The 21,411-nt window shown below is 38.6% G+C and overlaps 1 protein-coding gene across 4 annotated transcripts in view; it reads left to right on the top strand.

Moving 5' to 3' along the window:
- Positions 1-14,096, top strand: part of PIK3R1 (phosphoinositide-3-kinase regulatory subunit 1) — a 61,618-nt gene extending 47,522 nt beyond the window's left edge. For 3 of the 4 annotated variants that reach the window (XM_063319437.1, XM_063319438.1, XM_063319441.1), the window contains 9 exons: positions 3,014-3,116; positions 3,798-3,896; positions 4,025-4,205; positions 4,677-4,802; positions 5,825-5,967; positions 6,238-6,414; positions 6,507-6,575; positions 8,916-9,086; positions 9,560-14,096. In XM_063319437.1, the coding sequence (XP_063175507.1) occupies positions 3,014-3,116; positions 3,798-3,896; positions 4,025-4,205; positions 4,677-4,802; positions 5,825-5,967; positions 6,238-6,414; positions 6,507-6,575; positions 8,916-9,086; positions 9,560-9,749 (1,259 nt within the window). In that variant the 3' untranslated portion in view covers positions 9,750-14,096. Of the gene's footprint in view, positions 1-1,435; positions 1,628-3,013; positions 3,117-3,797; positions 3,897-4,024; positions 4,206-4,676; positions 4,803-5,824; positions 5,968-6,237; positions 6,415-6,506; positions 6,576-8,915; positions 9,087-9,559 lie in introns of those variants that run through there. The other variant, XM_063319439.1, reaches the window with a different exon arrangement.
- The last annotated feature ends 7,315 nt before the right edge of the window (positions 14,097-21,411 follow it).

Here is a 21,411-nt window from a genome sequence, read left to right as displayed (position 1 = left end):
GAATTTAAGCTTGTTAACGTATAAAGCAAACTAGCATGCATTTTTTGTAGCTGTCGGTACTCTAGACATGTTCTTGTATGTTAATGCTTGTCCAAAAGGGGTAGGCTGCTGAGGGGCACAGAACGGGGGTAGATATGTGTGAAATAATGGGGAAGGCTATAAATTGTGTTAATTTTTTTAATGAGTATTTGTGAGATAGAGCACAATTCAGCCACATCAGGATTCCTTATGATGTAGGCACAGATAGTTGCTGCAACTAGTCTTTGTTGTGGATCTCCTTTTCTGCCCCAATAGATTATAGCGAGTATAAAGCATTCACATTGCTTTACATAGCATTCTGCTCTGGAATTAATAGTCAGTTCTGTGCATGTTTCTTCCAAGAGGTCTGAGACAGTTGCAGTCAGTGATGGGGGGGCAGTTAAGAACCAAAATTTCTAAATGGTAGGAGGATACTGATGACATGAAGACAAGTGAGGAAGGAGACACTGACAAGGGACTCTTGCTTTAAAAACAATTAACTTGATAAATATCTCAGTGAGAACAGGGTAGAGAAACAGTGTGAAATGGCAGCCTAAATCTTTTTGTATCCTGACAGGCTGGCTTTTTATGTTCAGCAAAATCACTTGAAGATCTTGCTCAGTTTTGACTTTCTTCTTTGACAGTTTAGGCAAGTCTGCTGAATGTGAGATTATGATACTTGTTTTTTAGATATCAAAATGATTTAATCTAGATCGATTGGAATTGTATTTTATTACAAAATGATGAGGCGGGAAGACACATCTGCTGTAAGCACATTGTGTGTAATAATATCAAGGGTATTGGACCCGTGTGTCCATTAAAATAGTAGAAATCTTTACAGTTTAAAAACATAATCTGTATTTCATTATGTGGCGATATATATGGCTATGTGTGTGTGCATGTGTAAAATGGGTGTGTAATGGATACACACACACACAGAGTCACGCTCTTTTCCCTTCTGCATCTTTAATATGTCCAGTAGTTCCAGAAGGCTTTTAAAGCTTTTTGCATGGTAAACTTCAGGCATCGGAGCAGGAGAATGCAAGTGAGGTGTGACCGACCTACTTCTAAAGGGAGCTGCCCTGTGTGTGAGCGTGCATGTGTTGTGTGCTGGTGTGTGTAAGAGCTACGTGCTGCAGCATATCAGCCTTTTGTCATCCTGCCAGGACTGGACTGTACCATGCTGCAAAGTCAGGAAAATCAGCCGGGAACGTGGGCGAGGAGAGCCCACTCTCTCCTTTTGTTTGTAATACCAGGTTTATATTGCAGTTCTTCTGAATGTAGATTCCTTCTGAAACTGAAATTGTTTTAAGATTAATGTAGAAGAAAATGATGAAACAGGAGTGGTCTGGTGACATTATTTTGACATGATTGGCTGAGGATTATGATGTAATAGGTTACAGTGCAGCCCCTTATAGGTTTTAAAATGAATTCCAAGACACCATTACAAAGAGAGCCTGACTCTTTTCTTGTATGTGAGCTTACTCAGTGAAACTCATACAAATGTACAATACTGTTTGGAATATGGAAGAACTGGATATAGAATATCCTAAGACAGATATAAATTGTGGCACAGACTTGATGTTTTACATAGAAATGGATCCACCAGGTAAAACTGCAGTCTTATTATTGAAGACTTAATTCATTTTGGTCTTTACAATAGCTGCTGAAAAATTCTTAGTGGATATATAGGATTTCTTTACTTTGTCATTGATACAAATAGTTTTCTTTTTCCTTTTTTTTGCATAAATTAGAATTAAATTGTGGCTTAGTGCATGGTTACAGTAATTAGAATCATAACCTGTAGAAATACCTGTCTGCTTACTTAATTGATTTTTGACTGAATTGACCTGTTTCTGTTTTGATTTTATTCTGTCAGATGTAGTTCTAGTTCTGCTATTATATCAGAAAAAAATTGTCTGTCTTTTATTAATATTTTTGCTATCTCTGTTCCACACTGTGACTAAAAGGAGATGCTGTAATAACACTTTTATTTCCTGAAACAGTGATTACAAGTCATTGTTTTGGATTGTTTGAGGAAAAACAGATTTTAAAATTTAGCAATGCTAATTGAATACCTGATACTGCATCATTTTTTCATATAATATGAAAATATTATGCTATCTTGATATTCATTGCAACTTTAAAAACATTGTCTTTTGTAGCTGATTGTAATATACAGGTCAGGGACATTTGTAGAGAATGATGTACTTACTGGAGAACTGAAAGAGCTGGGTTGATTTTTAATCCTGATTCCAATGTAGTCCCCCTTGCTACTAAGTCAGGAGTGCTGCAGTATCTTCTCTGGAACCCACTGGTATACGTATGCAGCTTTGACATTGAGAAGAGGGGGATGTGGTTTTTAATCAGTCCTGGCATTTGGAACACAGTTTATTCTGTAGAATACTAAGATTAACACAAGAGATATTTGGGTCACAGATGGGTTTCTTAAAGTGGTTTTTTTTGGCAAATCATTGCACAGAATGCTGAGGATCACAAAAACCCAGTTCTTCTTAAAATACACAGTATTGCTGTGGGGTTGCATCTTTTATTACTCAGCTTGTAGGTAAGGGAGCAGCAACATTCCCCTAAGATCATTACATAGGAGGAAAAAAAAAAAATTTACATGTTTTGTTATTTATATTCACCTGAGTGGAAAAAGGTTAAAGCAAACTTCAGAATTTTTTTTTTCTCAAATGCTTTCTTCAGAGGAGGAGGAGATGGGTATGGTGTTACATTTTGCTTAAAATACATTCTTGCAAAAGTAACATACCTTTGGGAAACAGTACATCTTTCTTGTTGAATTATATTGTTTTCAGTAAAATATCTTGATTCCTGTAATGTCTTTCAAAGATTATTACTGATGGAAAACTCTATTTTTTAACTATTGTCTTTTTTTTTTTCTCATTCATGTAATAATGTGCAATTTCAAGGAATACATAGTCGGGTTTTCAGTGAGTTATAATCAACTTTTTTCCCCCCCTTTCATCTGCAGCACTGCCTCCTAAGCCACCGAAACCTAACACTGCAACTAACAACGGCATGAATAACAACATGTCATTACAAGATGCTGAATGGTACTGGGGAGATATCTCAAGGTAAATCAACTCAAGACATGTATTTCTTATGTTTGGCTTTATGCTTTTGCTCTGTTATTCTGTGTGTATGTATTATGGTTAGGTATAGAAAAATTAGGGTTCTAAAAGACATTTTTTAGGATATTTTCCAACACAAACATATTACGGTTGGTTTTATTCCAAACATGACGAAAAAGTTACTGGCAGTTAGTTAGAATGTAGTATGTGAAATGTTCTGTTACTTTAAGACAGCTATATGAAATGCTAGCATGAAAGGACAGCACCAAAAAATAAGTATTTTCTTCTTGTCTTTGATACAGAACTTCCAACTGTAGGCACAATAGTTAACAAGCCAGACTAACAAGTGCCATATATTAGCAACATTTTTAACTGTACTATATATAGGTACATTAGACCAGCACTGGCTGCTCCAAATGTGCAGGCTTGTATGAACAAGTAGAAAGACCTTTGCATTAATACAATTTTGTCTAACAGTGAGAGGACGTAGGATATACCATTTTTATATCCCAGTTGTTCTCCAGCAATGTTAAATAAGCTATTAAATAACTGTATATATTAATATGGAGATCAAGAAGGCTTATAAAAACCATTTATTTTAAAACAGAAGAATTTAGAACACAGTGAGAGGATAAATGAGGGAGAAGCAGCTGAAATGATTGGTTACTTTTGCTTTCATTTTAGAGAAGAAGTAAATGAGAAGCTTCGAGACACTGCTGATGGTACCTTTTTGGTACGAGACGCTTCAACCAAAATGCATGGGGACTACACACTTACGCTAAGGTAAGAGTAGTTATGCTAATAATACTTGACAGTAATACTTGACAGTAAAACACTGCATTTAAAATACAGTGTTCTTTAGGAAGTAGTACTTGAAGTATGCCTAACTTTTCAACAAACTTTATTTGCAGGAAAGGAGGAAATAACAAATTAATCAAAATATTTCATCGAGATGGAAAATATGGCTTTTCTGACCCATTAACTTTCAACTCTGTGGTTGAGCTAATAAACCACTACCGGAATGAATCTCTAGCCCAGTATAATCCTAAACTGGATGTGAAATTACTGTATCCAGTGTCTAAGTACCAGCAGGTAATTTGGTCTATTCTCTTTGTGTTTCACTTAAATACAGAGAAATTAATGCAGACTGGGTTGTCATTTATCATGAAGAACTTCAGTTCTGTTAATAACTGAAAAAATAAAGTGGGTATAAAACCGGATATTTTTGTTTAAAACCAACTACACAGTTTGCATGTAAATAATTAAAAGTTTAAATACTACAGATACATTATTAATAAATAAATTTATGTTAATAAATATCCCACTCATTAATGATGAAATATATAACTTGCAGTATAAAGCTGAACACTTGCAATGCAAAATTGCTTTTTGTCATTAGTTTCTCATTTGCGTGTTTTACTATAGTATATTATATCTCCATATTGATGAAAGAGAAGTCTTGTTTACCATGTAACTAGGCATTTTTAAGCAGTTTAATCCTGAAAATCTGTGCAATATCTTTGTTTCTTTACGGAATATCTTTCCTCCTGCTCATCATTCCAGGATCAAGTTGTAAAAGAGGATAGCATAGAAGCAGTGGGAAAGAAATTACATGAATATAATACCCAGTTCCAAGAAAAAAGCCGAGAATATGACAGACTCTATGAAGACTACACAAGAACATCTCAGGTGAGCTAGATTTGACACTAAAGGGAGACTGGAAGACTTTTGTAGATTCGGAATAATATTCATACTGCCACCTTCCTTCATCTTCCTCCCCCTCCCTTTCGCTACCACTGCCATTGCCCAAAAGAGGAAACATATCTGAAGTGCTTGCTCAGTATAGTAGAATCGCTTACTCATGTTTGAACAGTCACCACCTGTAACCTAACCCACCCTGTGCCCAAGTCTGACACTTGCATCCAAACCAAGCACAGAACGGTCTTGGTTTACCAGCAGTTCTGCATACGAGTGAAAGTTTTCAAGACACATTTTCAGGGAAGCACTGTATTTTATTACTAGTCTTTGAAGGATCTGGTTTCATCTATGCATAGTAGAGAGATTATGTGTGTACACACAGCTCAGGAATGAAAAGCTGCCTCTATCCTTCTTTCAACTGAATCAATTATTAGCCAAATCTTGAAGTGCCAGTGAATTAGTGCTGTTTTACAGACCCAGAATCAAGACTGCTTCTTAAAACGTGCAGGAAATATGCCTAAACATAGTTGAAGACAGAGGGAGAAGTGCAGGCAACTTGAACTAATGACTTAAAAGACTGGACGATCAACTAGCTAGGTAGGGGGAGCAGGATGGACTAGATGACCTCTTTGAGACCTGTCCAGGCCAATATCTTACACTTTTATTTCATAAAGCCACATGTACATTAGTTGTTACGAAGCACAAAGTGCATTGCCGTAAGGCTGTAATCATCACAAATAAAACTTATTTATACAAAGCGAAGATTGTAGCTAGCTTTTTGTCTAGCAGTTTTTCTTTCTTGGAAAACCTGATCATGGAAAGCCTCATCATGGTAACCTTTTGCATGGGCCTGTTTTCCTCTGTGTTGTAAGGCTCTGCATACATAATGCGTTCTGGTAAAGGGGTATTGAAGTCTTCTGTTACAATATACTGAAGCGTTTCTGTGATACAAGCCAATATAATCATACTTTCTGTCTGATAACAACTGTAATAACAATTATTTTATTTTTCAGGAAATTCAAATGAAAAGAACAGCTATTGAAGCATTTAATGAAACAATAAAAATATTTGAAGAGCAGTGCCAGACACAAGAAAGATACAGTAAGGAATACATTGAAAAATTTAAACGAGAAGGAAATGAAAAAGAAATACAAAGGTCAGTATTGGTATTTCAAATTGTATGATTTTGAAGAAAGAAACAATGCCAAGTCTAAGTCTGCCTAAAACTAAAGCAAGATGGCGAGTTTAAAGTTGTTCAGTTGTGAGCAAAGCAAGCCTCAAATAGGGTAGATGGGAACTTGCAAAATGTATAGCTAAATCTTGAGAAATAATCTGTACTCTTAAGTGTCTATGCCACTAAATAGCTAATTATAAAGTTATGAATAAGACATCATCAGAGTGTAACCTACCACATTATTCCATTCAGAATTATGCACAACTATGAAAAACTGAAGTCTCGAATAAGTGAAATCGTGGACAGCAGGCGTAGATTAGAAGAGGATTTAAAGAAGCAAGCAGCTGAATATAGAGAGATAGACAAGCGTATGAACAGCATTAAGCCAGACCTCATACAGCTGAGGAAGACAAGAGATCAGTACTTGATGTGAGTATCATTATGAGTTAACAATTATTTTTTTTTCGTTGGTATCCAACTTCAGTGACTAACAATTAATTTTATTTGCAATTATTATCCAGGTGGCTGACTCAAAAAGGTGTTCGGCAAAAGAAGCTAAATGAATGGCTTGGAAATGAAAATACAGAAGAGTGAGTATTAAAAGATTTAAATATTTCTGGTATTTCAGATCATATTATGCAAAAGTGAGATAAAGCATATTTAATTCCTGGACCACATAGAGGAAATCTCAAACCTACATCTCCAGTAACAATGCACGCTGTTAACACATGACAGCCTACATCATGCAAGTATTAGAAGGGACTCTATCTCACCCCTACTCTCAGTTGTTCAAGGAAATGCATAATCAAGTTACTCTAGCAAAACAGTGTCATTTAACCTATGTCTTTATTCTTACCAGCAAAATGAAGATCATAAGGCCGTAATATCTTATAGAGATGCTATATGGATGGACAAATTGTTCAGAAAGTCTCCTAGGCATGGGCAGGCTTTTTCCAATTTTCAAGCGTTGCTACTATGGTGCTGTCTAGTACAATGGTAGATACCACAGTATACCACATTGCTACTGGAGATGATAAAATTATATATGCTGAAGAGTAGTCATTCTCTGGTTTTGTGGTCTGGTTAATTTTTCTGGGAAATGGCAGGATGGTATTCTGTCATTTCAGCAATTCGGTTTACTATAGCTTCTGACAGGGGTTTGCCTAATGAATACGTTTCATTTCATTCGGGGGAAAAAAGTAAAAAACACCTGAGTGGTGTGAATGTAGACCAAATTTAAACAAAAGCAAGCCACAAAATAGTATCAGAAGTGTAGTAACAGTGAGGACTGAACAAATAGAAAAACAAAGTTGTCTGAGTAATATTTGTATCAGCATTTTCGGCCTATGTAGTTTCCTGTGCATGCCTTTTACGCTGCCTGGCTGAACGTATAGCAAAAGCAGCAGACTGACAATGACTGTGTTGTGCATTTACATTCTAGCCTTGTCCACAATCTATTTTAATTTGGCTTGGTTTATTGAGTCTCCTACTGTTATCTTGGAAATTGTGCATCTCTGCTGTGGCTGCACTGGTAGAAGCAGGTGATAAAAATGGCATACGTGTTTTAAAGCTGTGTTGTTCATTCAGTCTTGGCACAGCTCAAAGGTGATATGATGATGAATGTGTAGGCACCTGTTTCCAGTAGTACTCCCATCGCTTAAACAGTAGACAAAGAACAATGCTAGGCTATAGTTTTAATGTAGCATCAAAATGTTTAATGAAAATCTTCGTGTTCTCTCACTCTGTTACTCTCCTTGCCAGTGAGTCTGTAAGTCCTCAGATTTCTGCTGAAAAACTAAACTTTCAGAATATGACTTTAGGAAAAAAAGTTGTAATGCAGAAAAAATCAATATAATGAGCAGCAGGAAAAACAGAAATTGCTTTTAGTAGGTGCTGGTTGAAATAAAGCCACTGCTGAATGCATTTGAATATCATGCAGGACATTCGAGTACAATGGGATAAGGGACCTAGAGAGAATGCTGTCCGAAAAAAACCCCTTCTTTCTGAAAAACTGAATTCTGTGAGATTGCTGATTCTTGTAGACTACTTTGAGAATCTTCAGAAAGACAGAATGGTGGATAAGTGAGAAGTCATGTTTCCTTAGACCAAGGAAAACTGGTTAAAAACCTATTACAGAGAGAATAAATACATTACCAAAACACAGACTGATTGCAAGCTGAGCAGGAGAGGCAGGACCCACCAGTATAGGCTGCTGGAGGAGTGGGGAGCTCTGGAACTGCAGAATATCAAAGCGGTGTCCACACAGCTGAACCAGAGACATCTTCTTTCATGGTGGACTTTAGCTCAGAGGGTTCTCTGTAACTCTGAATCAACTTCATAGTTGGTGGCTGGTTTGGTAGAGAAGGCCCTATATTATATGCTCTTCTCATAATCTGGTTATAAGTAGAGGGCGAGCAGCCTACTATTCTACCCTTTCCACAAAGCCATCTCCCCTATAAAAAAATTAATCTGTCTATCTGTACAACTGCTCGTAGCTTTCCCGAGCAGCAGCTGTAGTTGCTACATTGCATGACTTTTCACTGCTGACCAAGTGTTCTGATCCTTGGAAATGAAGCTGACTCAGAGGGTATTGATTTCATTGGGCTTGCTATTTACCAAAAGAGTGAGCAATGGTAGAAGTATTGAAGTGCTTCACAGCAGATTCTGAAAGATAGCACAGCATCCTTTTATATCCTTCTTCAGATTTACATGAGTGTTTTTAAAAGAAGCAAGAACCAGAACTTATATTTTATTTTTATTCAGTGGTTTGAATGGTGCAATATTACATGGGTTACATCCCTAGTTTTACCAGGGAGGCATCCTAGTAACCACTGACATTTTTTTTCAAGTAATACAAAATGGGGACTACTTAATTTGTGGATTTTGCTTTGCTATGAGTTTCACAAACACATTTTGTCCTATTTCAACAGCCAATACTCTATGGTAGAAGATGATGAGGACTTGCCCCATCATGATGAGAGAACATGGAATGTGGGGAATATCAATAGAAGCCAAGCTGAAAATCTGCTGCGGGGAAAGCGAGATGGAACATTCCTTGTTCGAGAGAGCAGCAAACAAGGCTGCTATGCCTGCTCTGTTGTGTACGTACCCTAATTTGTGAATGATGTAACCAACATCTGAGACACCTACCTTGAGCCAGGGCCAGATAGACACTTGTATGTGCATGGATCCAACTGGACCTTCAGGCTTAGAAGCCTGAAGGATGGCCTTGCTTAGACCAGCAAGTCCTGAGGCCATCCTTATTGCTGCTGCCTTTCTTACCCAGCTCAAACCTGTGGCACTCCCACAGATGAGCCTCACGCAGAAGGGAAACGAAAGCATGGATGCACTGCTTTATGTGCAGCTGCTAAGTCCTGCCTATCTCCCTCCTCCTTAAGCTAACACAACATCTGGGATTTGGGTTAAACCTAGGCTTTTACTATTATCATACCACAGAAGACAGGAATTCTATGTAGTGACTACCATCTTAAAATTTATTGCCAATACCTTATTTTCTAGCTTAACTTTACTGTACTGACAAACTAAAAACTGGTTGGTTTTTTTTCCTTTTTAGGGTGGATGGAGAAGTAAAGCACTGTGTGATAAACAAAACACCTACTGGGTATGGATTTGCAGAGCCATATAACTTGTACAACTCGCTCAAAGAACTGGTGCTACATTATCAACACACATCACTCGTGCAGCACAATGACTCTCTCAATGTCACACTAGCCTACCCAGTATATGCACAGCAGAGGCGATGAAGATCTTAATACTCTGGGTTGTTTGGTTTTTTTCTAAAGAAAAGATTTGACAACATTGAGGCCTCTGGAGAGAGAAGGCTCCTTTCAGCCTTACTCAAGAATTTCAGCTGCAGTATCAAAGCTATCTGTTTTCAGATGGGACTAGAGCTTTCTTTCCTTCACAACTGCAGTGGGAGAGATCACAGTATTAAGCTGTGAACGTATGTTTCTAATCTGAAGTGCTTTTTTTTTAATTAAGAAACAAAATACAGAGAGAGAGAGAAATCCTAACCTGATCTCCCTGCAGGGACCTAGAGGCCTTTAAACATGGTGCTTGTTTACGACCACTTCTGAAGCTTTACCAGCTAGAATATTGGATTCTCCAGACACAAGGTGTAAGAGGTTTTTGTCATTCGGTTATTGGAATTTTGTGGTCACGACCTGGCTTGGATTTGGTGTTGCTGCACTCAGTGGATACAGACACACAGCATTGTGGATTTTTTGGTTTCTGGTGAATGATATGTAGCAGAATGGCACTTTCATTTCTAAGGGACACTTTAAAAGGACTTCAGTTACAGTATGTTGTTCAGAGTAATTGTAATAGCAAAGTGCCAGGAAGTGTTTTGTTTAGACGTTTAAAAATCCTGTTTTAAGAATATATTTAAGACTGAAGAAAACAGGACTTTCAATGGCATACAGTATATAATAATGTACATAGTATTGGATGACTAACTATCATTGATGGAAATTGTCAATACCAAACTGCTTCTCTTTTTCCCTTTTCTGTTTGCTAAAAGCTGAATTCTTAGACTGTGCTATGCAATACTGAATTTTCTTTAGGCTGTAGTATTCTCTCAAGCATACCTACAGGTTAAGCTTGTTTTTCTTTCTTGTTTCCTTGTCTTCATTTTCTTTCTTTCTTTTGCCTGAGAATATTTTCCTGATGATTATTTTTGTTATTCATTTTGTTGTTTGTTTGGGGTTTGTTTTTGTTTTTTTTTTTAATGTACAGGAAGCCAGCAAGAGTTGGTTTCAGAATTAAAACTATGAAATATTTTACAGTTTTCTTTGTATAGAATATTGAGCTACTAGCTCGAAGTTTTAAAAGTTGGTAATTTTTTTTTTGGACTAAATATTTTGTTGGGCAGTGCCTGATAAGCTTCAAAGCTGCTTTATTCAATAAAAAATATATGAACATTACAAAATATCACTGAGTCCAACAATATTGTTTCAGAGATAACTTTAGAATACGGTACCACGCTATGTTTGCTTCTTGAAGCATTTTGAACTTCTATCATGATTGTCTTTGTATTTGAAAGACAAAAAATGGTGTATACTTCTCTGATGGTTGCAGAAAAAAACAAGAAATTTGGCTACTGGGGTAGATAGTTTGGATTTCAGAATGAATCCACTATTCATAGTAAATAAGTGACTTCTTGACCTACTGTGGCAGAATTTTTGTCAGCATGTAAAGGTATTTTCATTTCATATGAAGGAATTTTGTCTAATCTGTTGCCTAGGTTTGTTTTTTGTATTAGTATTGTGTAAAAAAAACTCCCACCTTTACTGAGAACGTTTGAATACAACTTAGAGCTAATTAAGACTGGAAAATATCTGTTTTGAAAATGATTAGGCTACCATATTTAACATTTTGGATTTATTTTAATAATTTTGTAGACTGAGGCAGTATCAAAGTGAACAATTCTGTAATTTCAGGCACCAGAGACTTTAAAGGCTTATGGTTTAGCTAAATGAAACAAATACATGAATCCAGCTAGAGCAAATTTATTAGGAATTCTGGGACAATTCACTGTGGGTGCTTTCTGACCACCAAGAAAATTCACACCTTGCAAATTGATAAAGTAATGACATTCAGAGAAATTTTGGAAAAGTTTTGACTAAATGAACATAAGAATTTGTTCTTCCCCTAAGATGCAAAGGCAAGACCCATTACTGTTGAAGGGAGTTGCACACACAATCAAAAGAGTAAGACCCATGGACTTCTCTCATAATAGCTCTGTTTTAGAGATACATGTGTTTTAATTCAAAGTATGCAGTACTTATTAAGCTATTGGAAATAATAAGAAATTTGCCAGTCTCCAGTAGTTTTTATATTATCTTTTAATTTTTACATTATTCCTTCATTTCTGAGGCTGTAACCCTTTTGATTTTATTTTGATTTTGTGCTCTTATATTTTTTGGTGGATTGTCTTTGCTTTCCTATAGATGTATTTTCTTACTAGAATTTATATCAGGAAACAAGATTCAACCAACATTAATGTTTTGGGATAGTCACCACTTACAAAATTATTCTGAATATTTTTTCTGAATAGAATTTTAGTCTTGATCCCTTCCCCTCCTCATTCCACGCGTTTTTCAAGCCTGTAGGACCATGTAAATTTGATTTACTAATAACTGGTTTTTACTATGAAAAGCACCAACAGTTACTCTAGCATGCCAGTTATACTACTTGGCTTGAAGTTACAAATTAGTTCAATATACCACAATTTAACACTTGTAGCAATCCAAGATATTCTTTGGACATATATTAATTTTTGATTGTTAACTATTTTAAAAGTAAAATTGTATTTTTTCTCTATAAGCAAAATATATGTAATCTGAATTGATGTTTCGCGTAGCATTTGTCATGAAATTTTATTGTAGTTAAGGCATTTGGATCTAATTTTCCTCGTATTACGAAAACCTCTGCTATGTCAGTGGGCCGTATCCTTAGCATGCCCAGCCCAGTATGGGATATCATTTGTTCCTGTCGTGCTGTACAACTTCTCTTCATCTGTTGTTGTAACAGAGAAAAAAAATTGTGTGTGTGCAAATTTGGCACTTGCTTTTCTTGCACAAGCAACGATGAGAAATAAGCACTATGTTGCGAGGATGAGTGCTCAGGGCTTCCTAAGGGGAAGTTCTGCCTACGCAGGGTCTGTGCAATTTGCAAGGATCACTGACACCCTGAAATTGGCATGAGTGGGTTTTCTTTGGTATTTACATATTGTGTGGCCTCTGCATTTCCCTCTCTCCTTAATGCACGGAGCTACATCCTGCCAAAGGCCCTGGTCACTGCAGAGTTGTTTGTCCTTAATGTACCATATTGTTCACTCCAGTTTTGATTTGATCTCAAACATATACAGAAAAATAGTATGGGGATATAACTGAAGAAACACGGTGCTTTTCTGTATTTGTATTGACAGTTAGTTTTTCCATCTAATATGATTCAAAGGTGGGATTTGTTTTGTTACATTTTTTTGGTTTGGGGATTTTTTGTTCTATTTTAAATCTCTGAGTTACGCTGCACTGCAGCAGCACTTTCACAAAGCCTTTGAAAGGTATGAGACATAACACAGAGAACCAAAACCCACAAGCAAAATCAGGAGTTTCTAATTTCCTTAAGGTGAAATTTGAATTTGCAGATTTGGGGATATGTATCTGTTCATATGCGTGCACACTTGCTGTGTTTATGTATGAATAGATCTTAGTATAGCTGCAATTTCACCGAACATGATCATTTTGCTGAATTCAGTAAGTTATATAATTAACTTTGTTTAAAGGCACACACACATGCACACTAGACCTTTGTGAGTGCGGCATGTTTCCAAATACAGTTAGAAAACTGAGTTTCTGTGTTGTTGGATATTTTCTTTAAAAAAAAAATTGTCTGTATGGTTCAGTTATCTAAGAAATCTTGTCAAGCAATCTGTAAAACCAAATCTTCAGATTTTCTGTTTGGTGTCAACTGTTCTGTAGTGAAGAAATGGCTTTGTCTTGTAATTGGCAATGAAATTATAATGCTTGGGAAAACATTCAGATGCTTCTAATGGGGAAAACTTCTGCCGATTTTCACACAGTGCTTTTGCTATGCATGGTATTAAGTTGGGAAGGTGAATCCTGATACTGTTTTTTATCGGGGTCACTTTAGAAATGGGCAGCTCAAAGCACAATGCCTCCCATGGGACAGGGTTCCAAAATGCAACATTTATATAGAATCATGTTGTATTTACTGCAGTTGAAGACTAAATTGGACTGTGAGAGTTGGTAATGTTACATTGCATTTGTCCTAATGAGACTGCATTAGCTGCCCAAGATGCTGCTATTTTTTTTTATTCTTGTTTTTAAAAATAAAGCTCTGTTCTGTTAAATGTCTTTAAAACATTAAGATTGCTTTGTTTTAAAATGGTCGTTGAGGAGGTGGAGGGTAAAGTGGGTTGTAAATTGCCTTTACAAGGCAACAATGAAAACATGCCTCCTTGAAATTTTGTTCAAGCTATAGAGTTGATGGAGCTGTGTCTTGTTTTTAAGTTGCTTTAAAAATTGTAATAAGTCTTCAAGCAGAATAAAGGTTGTTTTGAAACTGCATTTCAGTTGTTGAGGCTTCACTAAGGACTGAGATGTCTGTCTACCAGCATCCTTGGCCAACTCTAATGTGTCTAATGTGGCCTACTTTGAAAATGAGACCCAAATACTCATTAGAGGGAAAAAGGGAACAAATAATTTCAGCTGACTCACAGCCGTCCTCTGTATTCAACTGAATGGAGTACTTGAGTAGCTCCAAAATAGTCTTGTGTCACACAGTGACAAAATGGCAGTTCTGCTCATCTCATACTCTTGCAAAAGCAGCACAATATTCATGATCTGTGTTTTACATTGCAGATGAAGTTCTAGTTCTTCTGAAATCAGGGTCTCTTGTCTCTGATTTCCATGAAGCCAGCTTGTCAGCCTTTGTAGCTATAAGTCATTTACCAACCTCATGGCTGCATCTAAGTGTGAAAACCAATGTGAGAATGAAGAAGAAGGAGAAAGTGAGGAAGGAATTGGGCAAAACCAATTCTGAGCATTGTTTTCTTCTGCTCATTATTGGTATGTGGTATCTGACTGTTTCGAGCCCATCCGTATCTTGCCCCAGGAGAGGTCCTCTGGGGAAGTCAGAAAGACATTCCTATTCCCATTCTGTCCAAGGTTTCCATTGCAAAATCTGCCCACATTTTGCTCACAGTCACACAATACCCCCTGATTGAGGTACTCAGGTAACAGGCTTAACAATCACAACATTGTCACTGGCCCTTAGAGGTTCTTATAAGAAATGTAGATTAAATGCTATTATGTTTTTAGCCCACTTAATAGAAAGTGGGGCTAGATCTGTGATGAGCACATCTCTTGCAGTTTTTCTCAGTTCGTAAGATGATTCTTTTAAACAGACGCTGAGTTTATCCCATTCCTGCTCCCCGATGTTGAGCAACACAAACTCTTCTGCAGCCATAGAGCTCAACAAACCAGGAGAGGTTTAGGTTGGATATTAGGAAAAATTTCTACACCAAAAGTGTTATCAAACATTGGAACAGACTGCCCAGGGAAGTGGTGGAATCACCATTCCTGGAGGTATTTAAAAGATGGGTAGGTGTAGCACTTAGCAACATGGATTAGTTATGGTTTTGTCAGTGTTAGGTTGACGGTTGGACTTGATGATCTGAAAGGTCCCTTCCAACCTAGAAAATTCTATGCTTTTATGATTCTCTTTAAAAACGAAGGTTAGCTAGGTCATGAATCACACAATGTCCATCATCAGCTATTGAGAGAAATTGCAACTGGCTGATCGTAAACTGCAGAAATCTACAGAATGGCAGATTTCTTGATTGTATCATACATTGTATAGAAATCACTCTTGGCAGACTGGAAAAATAGTTTGCAAAAATGTTGTTCTATTTTTGCTATCTGCAGACAAACACACACCTACTTTCCCTCTCTGCTTTCTTGCTGGGCCTTGATGGTCATTTTTCATAGGGAATATGAAAAACTGCTTAAATCTGTCTTTGTGCAACTACAAGTGGGTGTGATATTTTTAAAGGCTTGAGAATGCTCCTCATGGATTTTTGTTTTCTCCCCAAGCCTCTTGACTCCTGGCACAACATGGCGGGTGTGAGGGGAGCCCTGTGGCGCAGACCAGCCAAGGCCCTGGGCTGCCCCTTGCTTCTCATAACGGCCTCCAACGGAGGCAGCCCGCCCTTACGCCACAGGGAAGAGCGCCTCGTGTTTGCTGAGTGACCCTTTTGAGATGATTACGTTTAGGATACACCTAACATCCCCACAGGCCCAACGGCCCATGGGGGCCCTTGTTTAAAGGGTGGGAACTGAGGAAACGGCAAAGAGTGAGGTCCTGCCAGCATCCCTGGATGGAAGGAAGGATAAAAAAAGCAGTTCTGCTTTCCCTGCAGGACAGCATGTGGGGGAGTGGAGTCAGATCTGCTTCCCGTCAAACACGGGCTGTACAAAAGGCACAAGGCCTTTCCTATCGTCTCCGAAACAACAAAAAGCATGAACTGTGGGAGCGCTACGGAGAACATGGTTCCTGTGTCTCTTTCTTTTTAAAATCCATTTGCGGACCTATGTCCTCAAATACACGGACTACCAAAAATAGAAACTCTGTAGGGACGTTCTGGGTAAACAGACATCAGTCGATCAGCTACTATTCAAACTTTGTGTAATCTTTGTGGGGACCAGCACTTTAACCTCTGAACAGCAATCAGATAGGCAGAAACGTCCTGACAATTCTTTGAAAAAGCAGGTTATTATCCATGGCTGCGCCAGGCCATTTTTCCTGCCAGAATGGTATTGCAAGGACACCTCTTGTTGCACCATTCTCTACGAAGAAATTACCTTTGCATACTAAAAAAGAAGGAGTTTAGGCCACTGATTTAAACATGTGCAAATATTGACAAGAGAAAAATTTAACAGGGAGCACACAAAAGCTTCTAAAACCTGCCGTCCTCAGGCCTTTGAACAAACAATATTGACAAAACCAGACATGAATATAGTTAATGATGATTTCACTGTCGTGTGTCTTGTATTCCTAACGCGTTAGAAGACTGTAGCCTGAGAAGAAAGACAATTAATTCATACCTGAGAGCATTTCTTCCTCAATAAATGTTTATTTCCTACATGGTTGACTTTATTTTTCTACAGATCTTATGCTTGGTGTGAAACAAATGTTCTGTGAAGGTTTCCGGATTTATCCTTTTTTTCTTTTTTTTTTCTTTTTTTTTTTTTTTGATGTTTTGATGTTGCAACCACCCAAAGTACTTCAGCGCATTTGCTCACTGTTAGGTGAAACAGACACACGAAGCATGAACATTTGGTGACCCTCCTGCAGGGAATCGCGTGGTTGGTTTTGTGACGGGGTGGTCTGTCACCGCTGCCTGCCCAGTACCCACAGCAGTGCTTCACGTTGATGCTGGCTTTTGTGTGCCCTCAGGCCTGTCACTGCACTCAGGGTAATGAGGCTTTAGCTGTATCTGTCCAAAAGGTGCAACTCACAGGAGCTTGTATGTTGTGAGGCTGAATGGGAGCAGAGACCTGAAAGAGCATGAAGTAGAAATATGAAAGGAACGCAAATCCAGCAGCTGCCAGAGCAGGAGCCAGCCATGCCATAGCAGGGGGCAGGGGCCAAGGGAACGGCCTGGTACCTCTCACTGTACCCTCTGGGCAAGGACAAAGACTGCACGGCACTGTGCTGGGGCTGGGGCCCCAGGCACCTTCCACCTTCCCTGTGAAATCCATGCGGGATTACTATTCTGTTGGGTAAAGGCTGACACTTAAAAACAGTGGCCGTTTGCAGGCTCATGCAATTTGCAGCTCTTCCACGTTTCAGGAAGACACTGAGATTGAACATTTTGAGGTGGGATTCATCTCGTCTTATTTTAAGCACCTAAAAGAAAGGCTTGTCACCAAAGCTGTCTGGCAAAGCTCTTTTCACAGGGATCCAGGCAATTCCCCAGGGTGATTCACACCACCTACCTCAGGCACTATTCTTAGGATGCAGTGAATCACACTCTGAAGTCATTCCATTGACTGGAGGGGGAGCCCAGGCAAATGGCTTATGCTAACATGCAACTTTAAGGTGGCTAAGGTTAGATGAACTCAGTCTCTTCCCTGCTGATAGGCAGTTCAGTTTTAATCTTTCCAGTACCAGCTGTCATATCTTCTGCTCTTAGACATAATGGTAAGGGACAGTTAATTTGGGGTTGGTTTATAGATTTTGGGTCTTTCATAATAATTTTGAAGGTGGCAGACAGGTTCAAAAAGATGCTTGGCTGTATCCTCCTTGGAGCTGCAATGCTGGGCTCCATGCAGAGGAATGCGGATAAGCAGTAATGCCAGGATATTGCTGGCTTCTCCTCCTGCTCCAGGGTAAAACCTAGCAATGCCTCAGGCCTGGCTTATTGGTGCCTTCTAATGTCTACATGAAAGCCATAGACCTGTCTTTTGGGGAATAATTTGGTCTCTTGCCAGCCATGTGGTCAACTGAAAAGACATGGAGGAAGGAGATGCTGCTATTTTTTTCCAAGTGAGATCAGTCTGTTAGTCACCACATCTGTATTTCCTTTCTTACCCAGGGAAAACTTATGAAACTTGACTTTCTTCCCTTCTAGTCCATCCATTGCCAAGAACATAGGGTGGCATATTGTGACAATAAAACTAAGGTAAGAAGGACTTCAGTCAAATTACCTCCCAGTCACACTGAGCTCTACTTCAGGGCAGCAGAGCTGTGTGAAATTCCCCACGCATCTACTACATGGAAAATTCAAGAAGGTGGCAGGCCCTATTATATTTTTTGGGTACATGTGTACCTACCCCAGTTAAACCAAACCTTTCAGTGGAGAAGTGTCTGCTGAGAAGGGTCTGCAGACCGCATAGGGAGTTTCCCAGTCCAATGAAATGGAAGATCTGGCCTTGCATACCCTCAGTGGCTAGAGCAGATGCAGTGACGGGTCTAAGGGAGGAACAACATTTAGGGGAGAAGCTTCAGGAGACTTGAGATGAAAGAGGAGAAGCTGTTTTGCAAACAGCTGTTGCTCTACTGATAACAAGCTATGTAAACAAGAAAGGCATGGACTGTCAAACAACCCATGAGCAGCAGGAGTTCTCAAGGGATGTGAATAAAAGATCCTCAGAACGGTTTCATGGCATTGCATCTCTTTATAGTAGGCACCGTAGGTTTCCAGACAAAAGAACAATGCTTCCATGTGAAGACAGACTGACCTAGCAGGTGAATAAATGTGCACAACTACTGTCCTGCAAGACTGTATTTCAGAGGGGACAAGAGGATAAACATATTAAAAATAAAAGCCAACTGGTGTACAAACGCACACAATTAAATGATGCTGATGTTTCAAAAGGTCTTGATCTTCGTTACCAACAACAGTGTTACTAAAACTGAAATCTTGTCACGGTCTGTCTGTTTCCCACTGTAATCTTGTCAGGCACAGATGAGCAAATTCTCGTCCGTGGTTCTCCAGTGGAGAAAGTGCCTCTTATCTATCTGGGCCACATGGGCTTCCAGCAGGGTGCGGCCAGAGGCTGGACCTAAGTTGTCTTCCTTTAGTGCAAGTACATACGGGTACATATGTGCTCCTCTGACGAGCTGTGTGTGACAGCTCCTGGGTAACGCTGGCTCAAAACAGCCATTTTCACAGGAAGGGAGCAGAGGAAAGGGATTGATATTAAGGTCTTGGTAAGAATTTTTTTCACAAGAATCTTCCTTTTGGTGTCACATAAGGAACAGCACATCCTTTATTAAGATGGTTCAGGGAAGTTCCTTTTGTCAGATAAATGGCCCACTCAGCAACAAGATGCCATGATTCTCTAGCCTTTCCTAGAAATTAATCTAGTCATGGACCTTGGAAGAGACTAGGAATGTAAGACTCAGCATGTCCATACTAGAGCTGATTGAGAATAGTTCTGCAAGGACAGTTCTCATTAAAAAAACCCCACTTGTTTGATATGAAACTCTCACAAGATTTATGGATTTCACAGAACTTTTTCAGTGTTCAGAATTAAACACGGGACTCAACCTTCCATCGAATATAGCCTGTTAGACAACAGTGACCATGCCAGTAGTCACTTAGTGTATGTGAGGTCTAGGAAAGTCTCCAGTGAACTGAAGTCAGAGATAAGGCGTCCTAGGTGAATGCTTTTCCTACCAGACTATAGAGTTAGGTTCAATCCACTGGTGGTTTTTTCACTCCATCTAAATAAAGATATTAACTGCGATAAAGACAACTAATTATAGTGCCCAGTCATTATGGCACTCATCAGGGACAAGAGAAGACTGAATTCACATCCCTGCTTCAATGGTTACTTCAAGTGTATGGCATGAAGCCTCGAGCTTCTTGAAAACTAAGCAGTCTTAGGCTGATAATTGCATAGGTATTGACACAGGTAATTGTATAGCTATAATCGTATAGCTATAAATATGGGTGTGTTTTTCTCTAAGCAGATTGATTTCTTGGTTCTTTACTGAGTATTACAGCTCAGGAAGTGACATCTAGGTCAGAATTACTTTTAGATCAATACTCACATTTCAAGGCCTAATTGGTCTGTGATGTGAGTCTGGCTTTGGATTCTAAAGGACCAAAGTCTGGGAGGTTTTTTTGACATGAGAAGCCCTCTCATACAATTGTAGAAGTCACAAACCTTCTGCTTTGAACAGATATAACTTAAAAACAGAACAGGAAACCAAACCCAGCCAGATCTGAGTGTCACTGAGAAACCATACTGAATTGGTGTTTTCATAACTGTACTTTACCCATCCAGAAATCAAAGGTATTAAAGATCCTCAGTTTTGGTTTGGCTCATTTTTACTGAAAAGCTCAATACTGCCTAGTCTTTCGGATAAGAAACATGAACATTTGAACACAGCAGTAACAAAAACGCCAATCAATGTGTTAGAAGCTTTTATGGCTCTGAAAATGTACCACAGCATAACTGTTAACTGATTGGAAGCTTCAAATCAGAAAAGATCCTTGGGTCTTCTGTTTCAAACTCCTTCCCTCCAGACTACTCTAATTGCAGCACAAACTCATTTGAACTAGAAATGGACAAATACACATGATGGGTCTGTGTGTGCCAAAAATCTCTTTAGGTTCACTGACTCCACCTAATCCCAGCAGAAGAATCTCCACAGAATTATCTGCATTCCCTACAGGTAGATTTATTTGCCATTCTGGTTACTATTTTCACAGTTAAAGTGATTAGCCCTGCCTACCTGCTAAGCTAAAATATTTTTAAATGGATTCTGCTTTCTTCACCAACAGTTTTAAATGTGACTGAGCAGAAATCACTGGTCAGGCCTCCTAGCCTTGAAGGCATGCATCAGCTGGTAAAGGAGAACGTTTTCTCAGCAGTATCAAAGTGCAAAAATCCTGAGTGGGTGACAGAGTTACACCAAGGGTATTCATTAAAGAAAGCTCAGTAGAAGAAGAGTCATGTTAAAATTTCACTCAAATAATCCATTTTGGAGAGTATTAGAGAAACACCTGTTCAAATGCTGTTCAACCAGCACAATGGTGATCATATCCACTAGGTGATTTATTTGACAACTTTTTCAATAATTTATCTGGCACTGATATTGCATTTGTAAGTGAGAAAGTGTAAATTTTCAGTATCATTTAATTTTGCTGCCACAAGCTCCTGTGGGATGCTTTTGTACTAGCATCACAGAAACCTGTTTTCCTTGTGTGCCTGACTGCATGCACCTGATGTACCTGAATGATATTTGTCATGGAAAATAGAACCTGGATTTCCCAATTAGAGAGATTGACTGTTCTTATGGATGCCTGAGTCTTTAGAGCTCTTTGTCCATTGACCCTAAACTACGAACTTTGTTTAAATATTTTTC

The sequence above is a fragment of the Chroicocephalus ridibundus genome, chromosome Z, assembly GCF_963924245.1.
Source record: "Chroicocephalus ridibundus chromosome Z, bChrRid1.1, whole genome shotgun sequence".
Taxonomy (NCBI): Eukaryota; Metazoa; Chordata; class Aves; order Charadriiformes; family Laridae; genus Chroicocephalus; species Chroicocephalus ridibundus.
The sequence above is the reverse complement of the archived record's forward strand: the minus strand, read 5'-3'. Positions and strand labels throughout refer to the sequence as shown.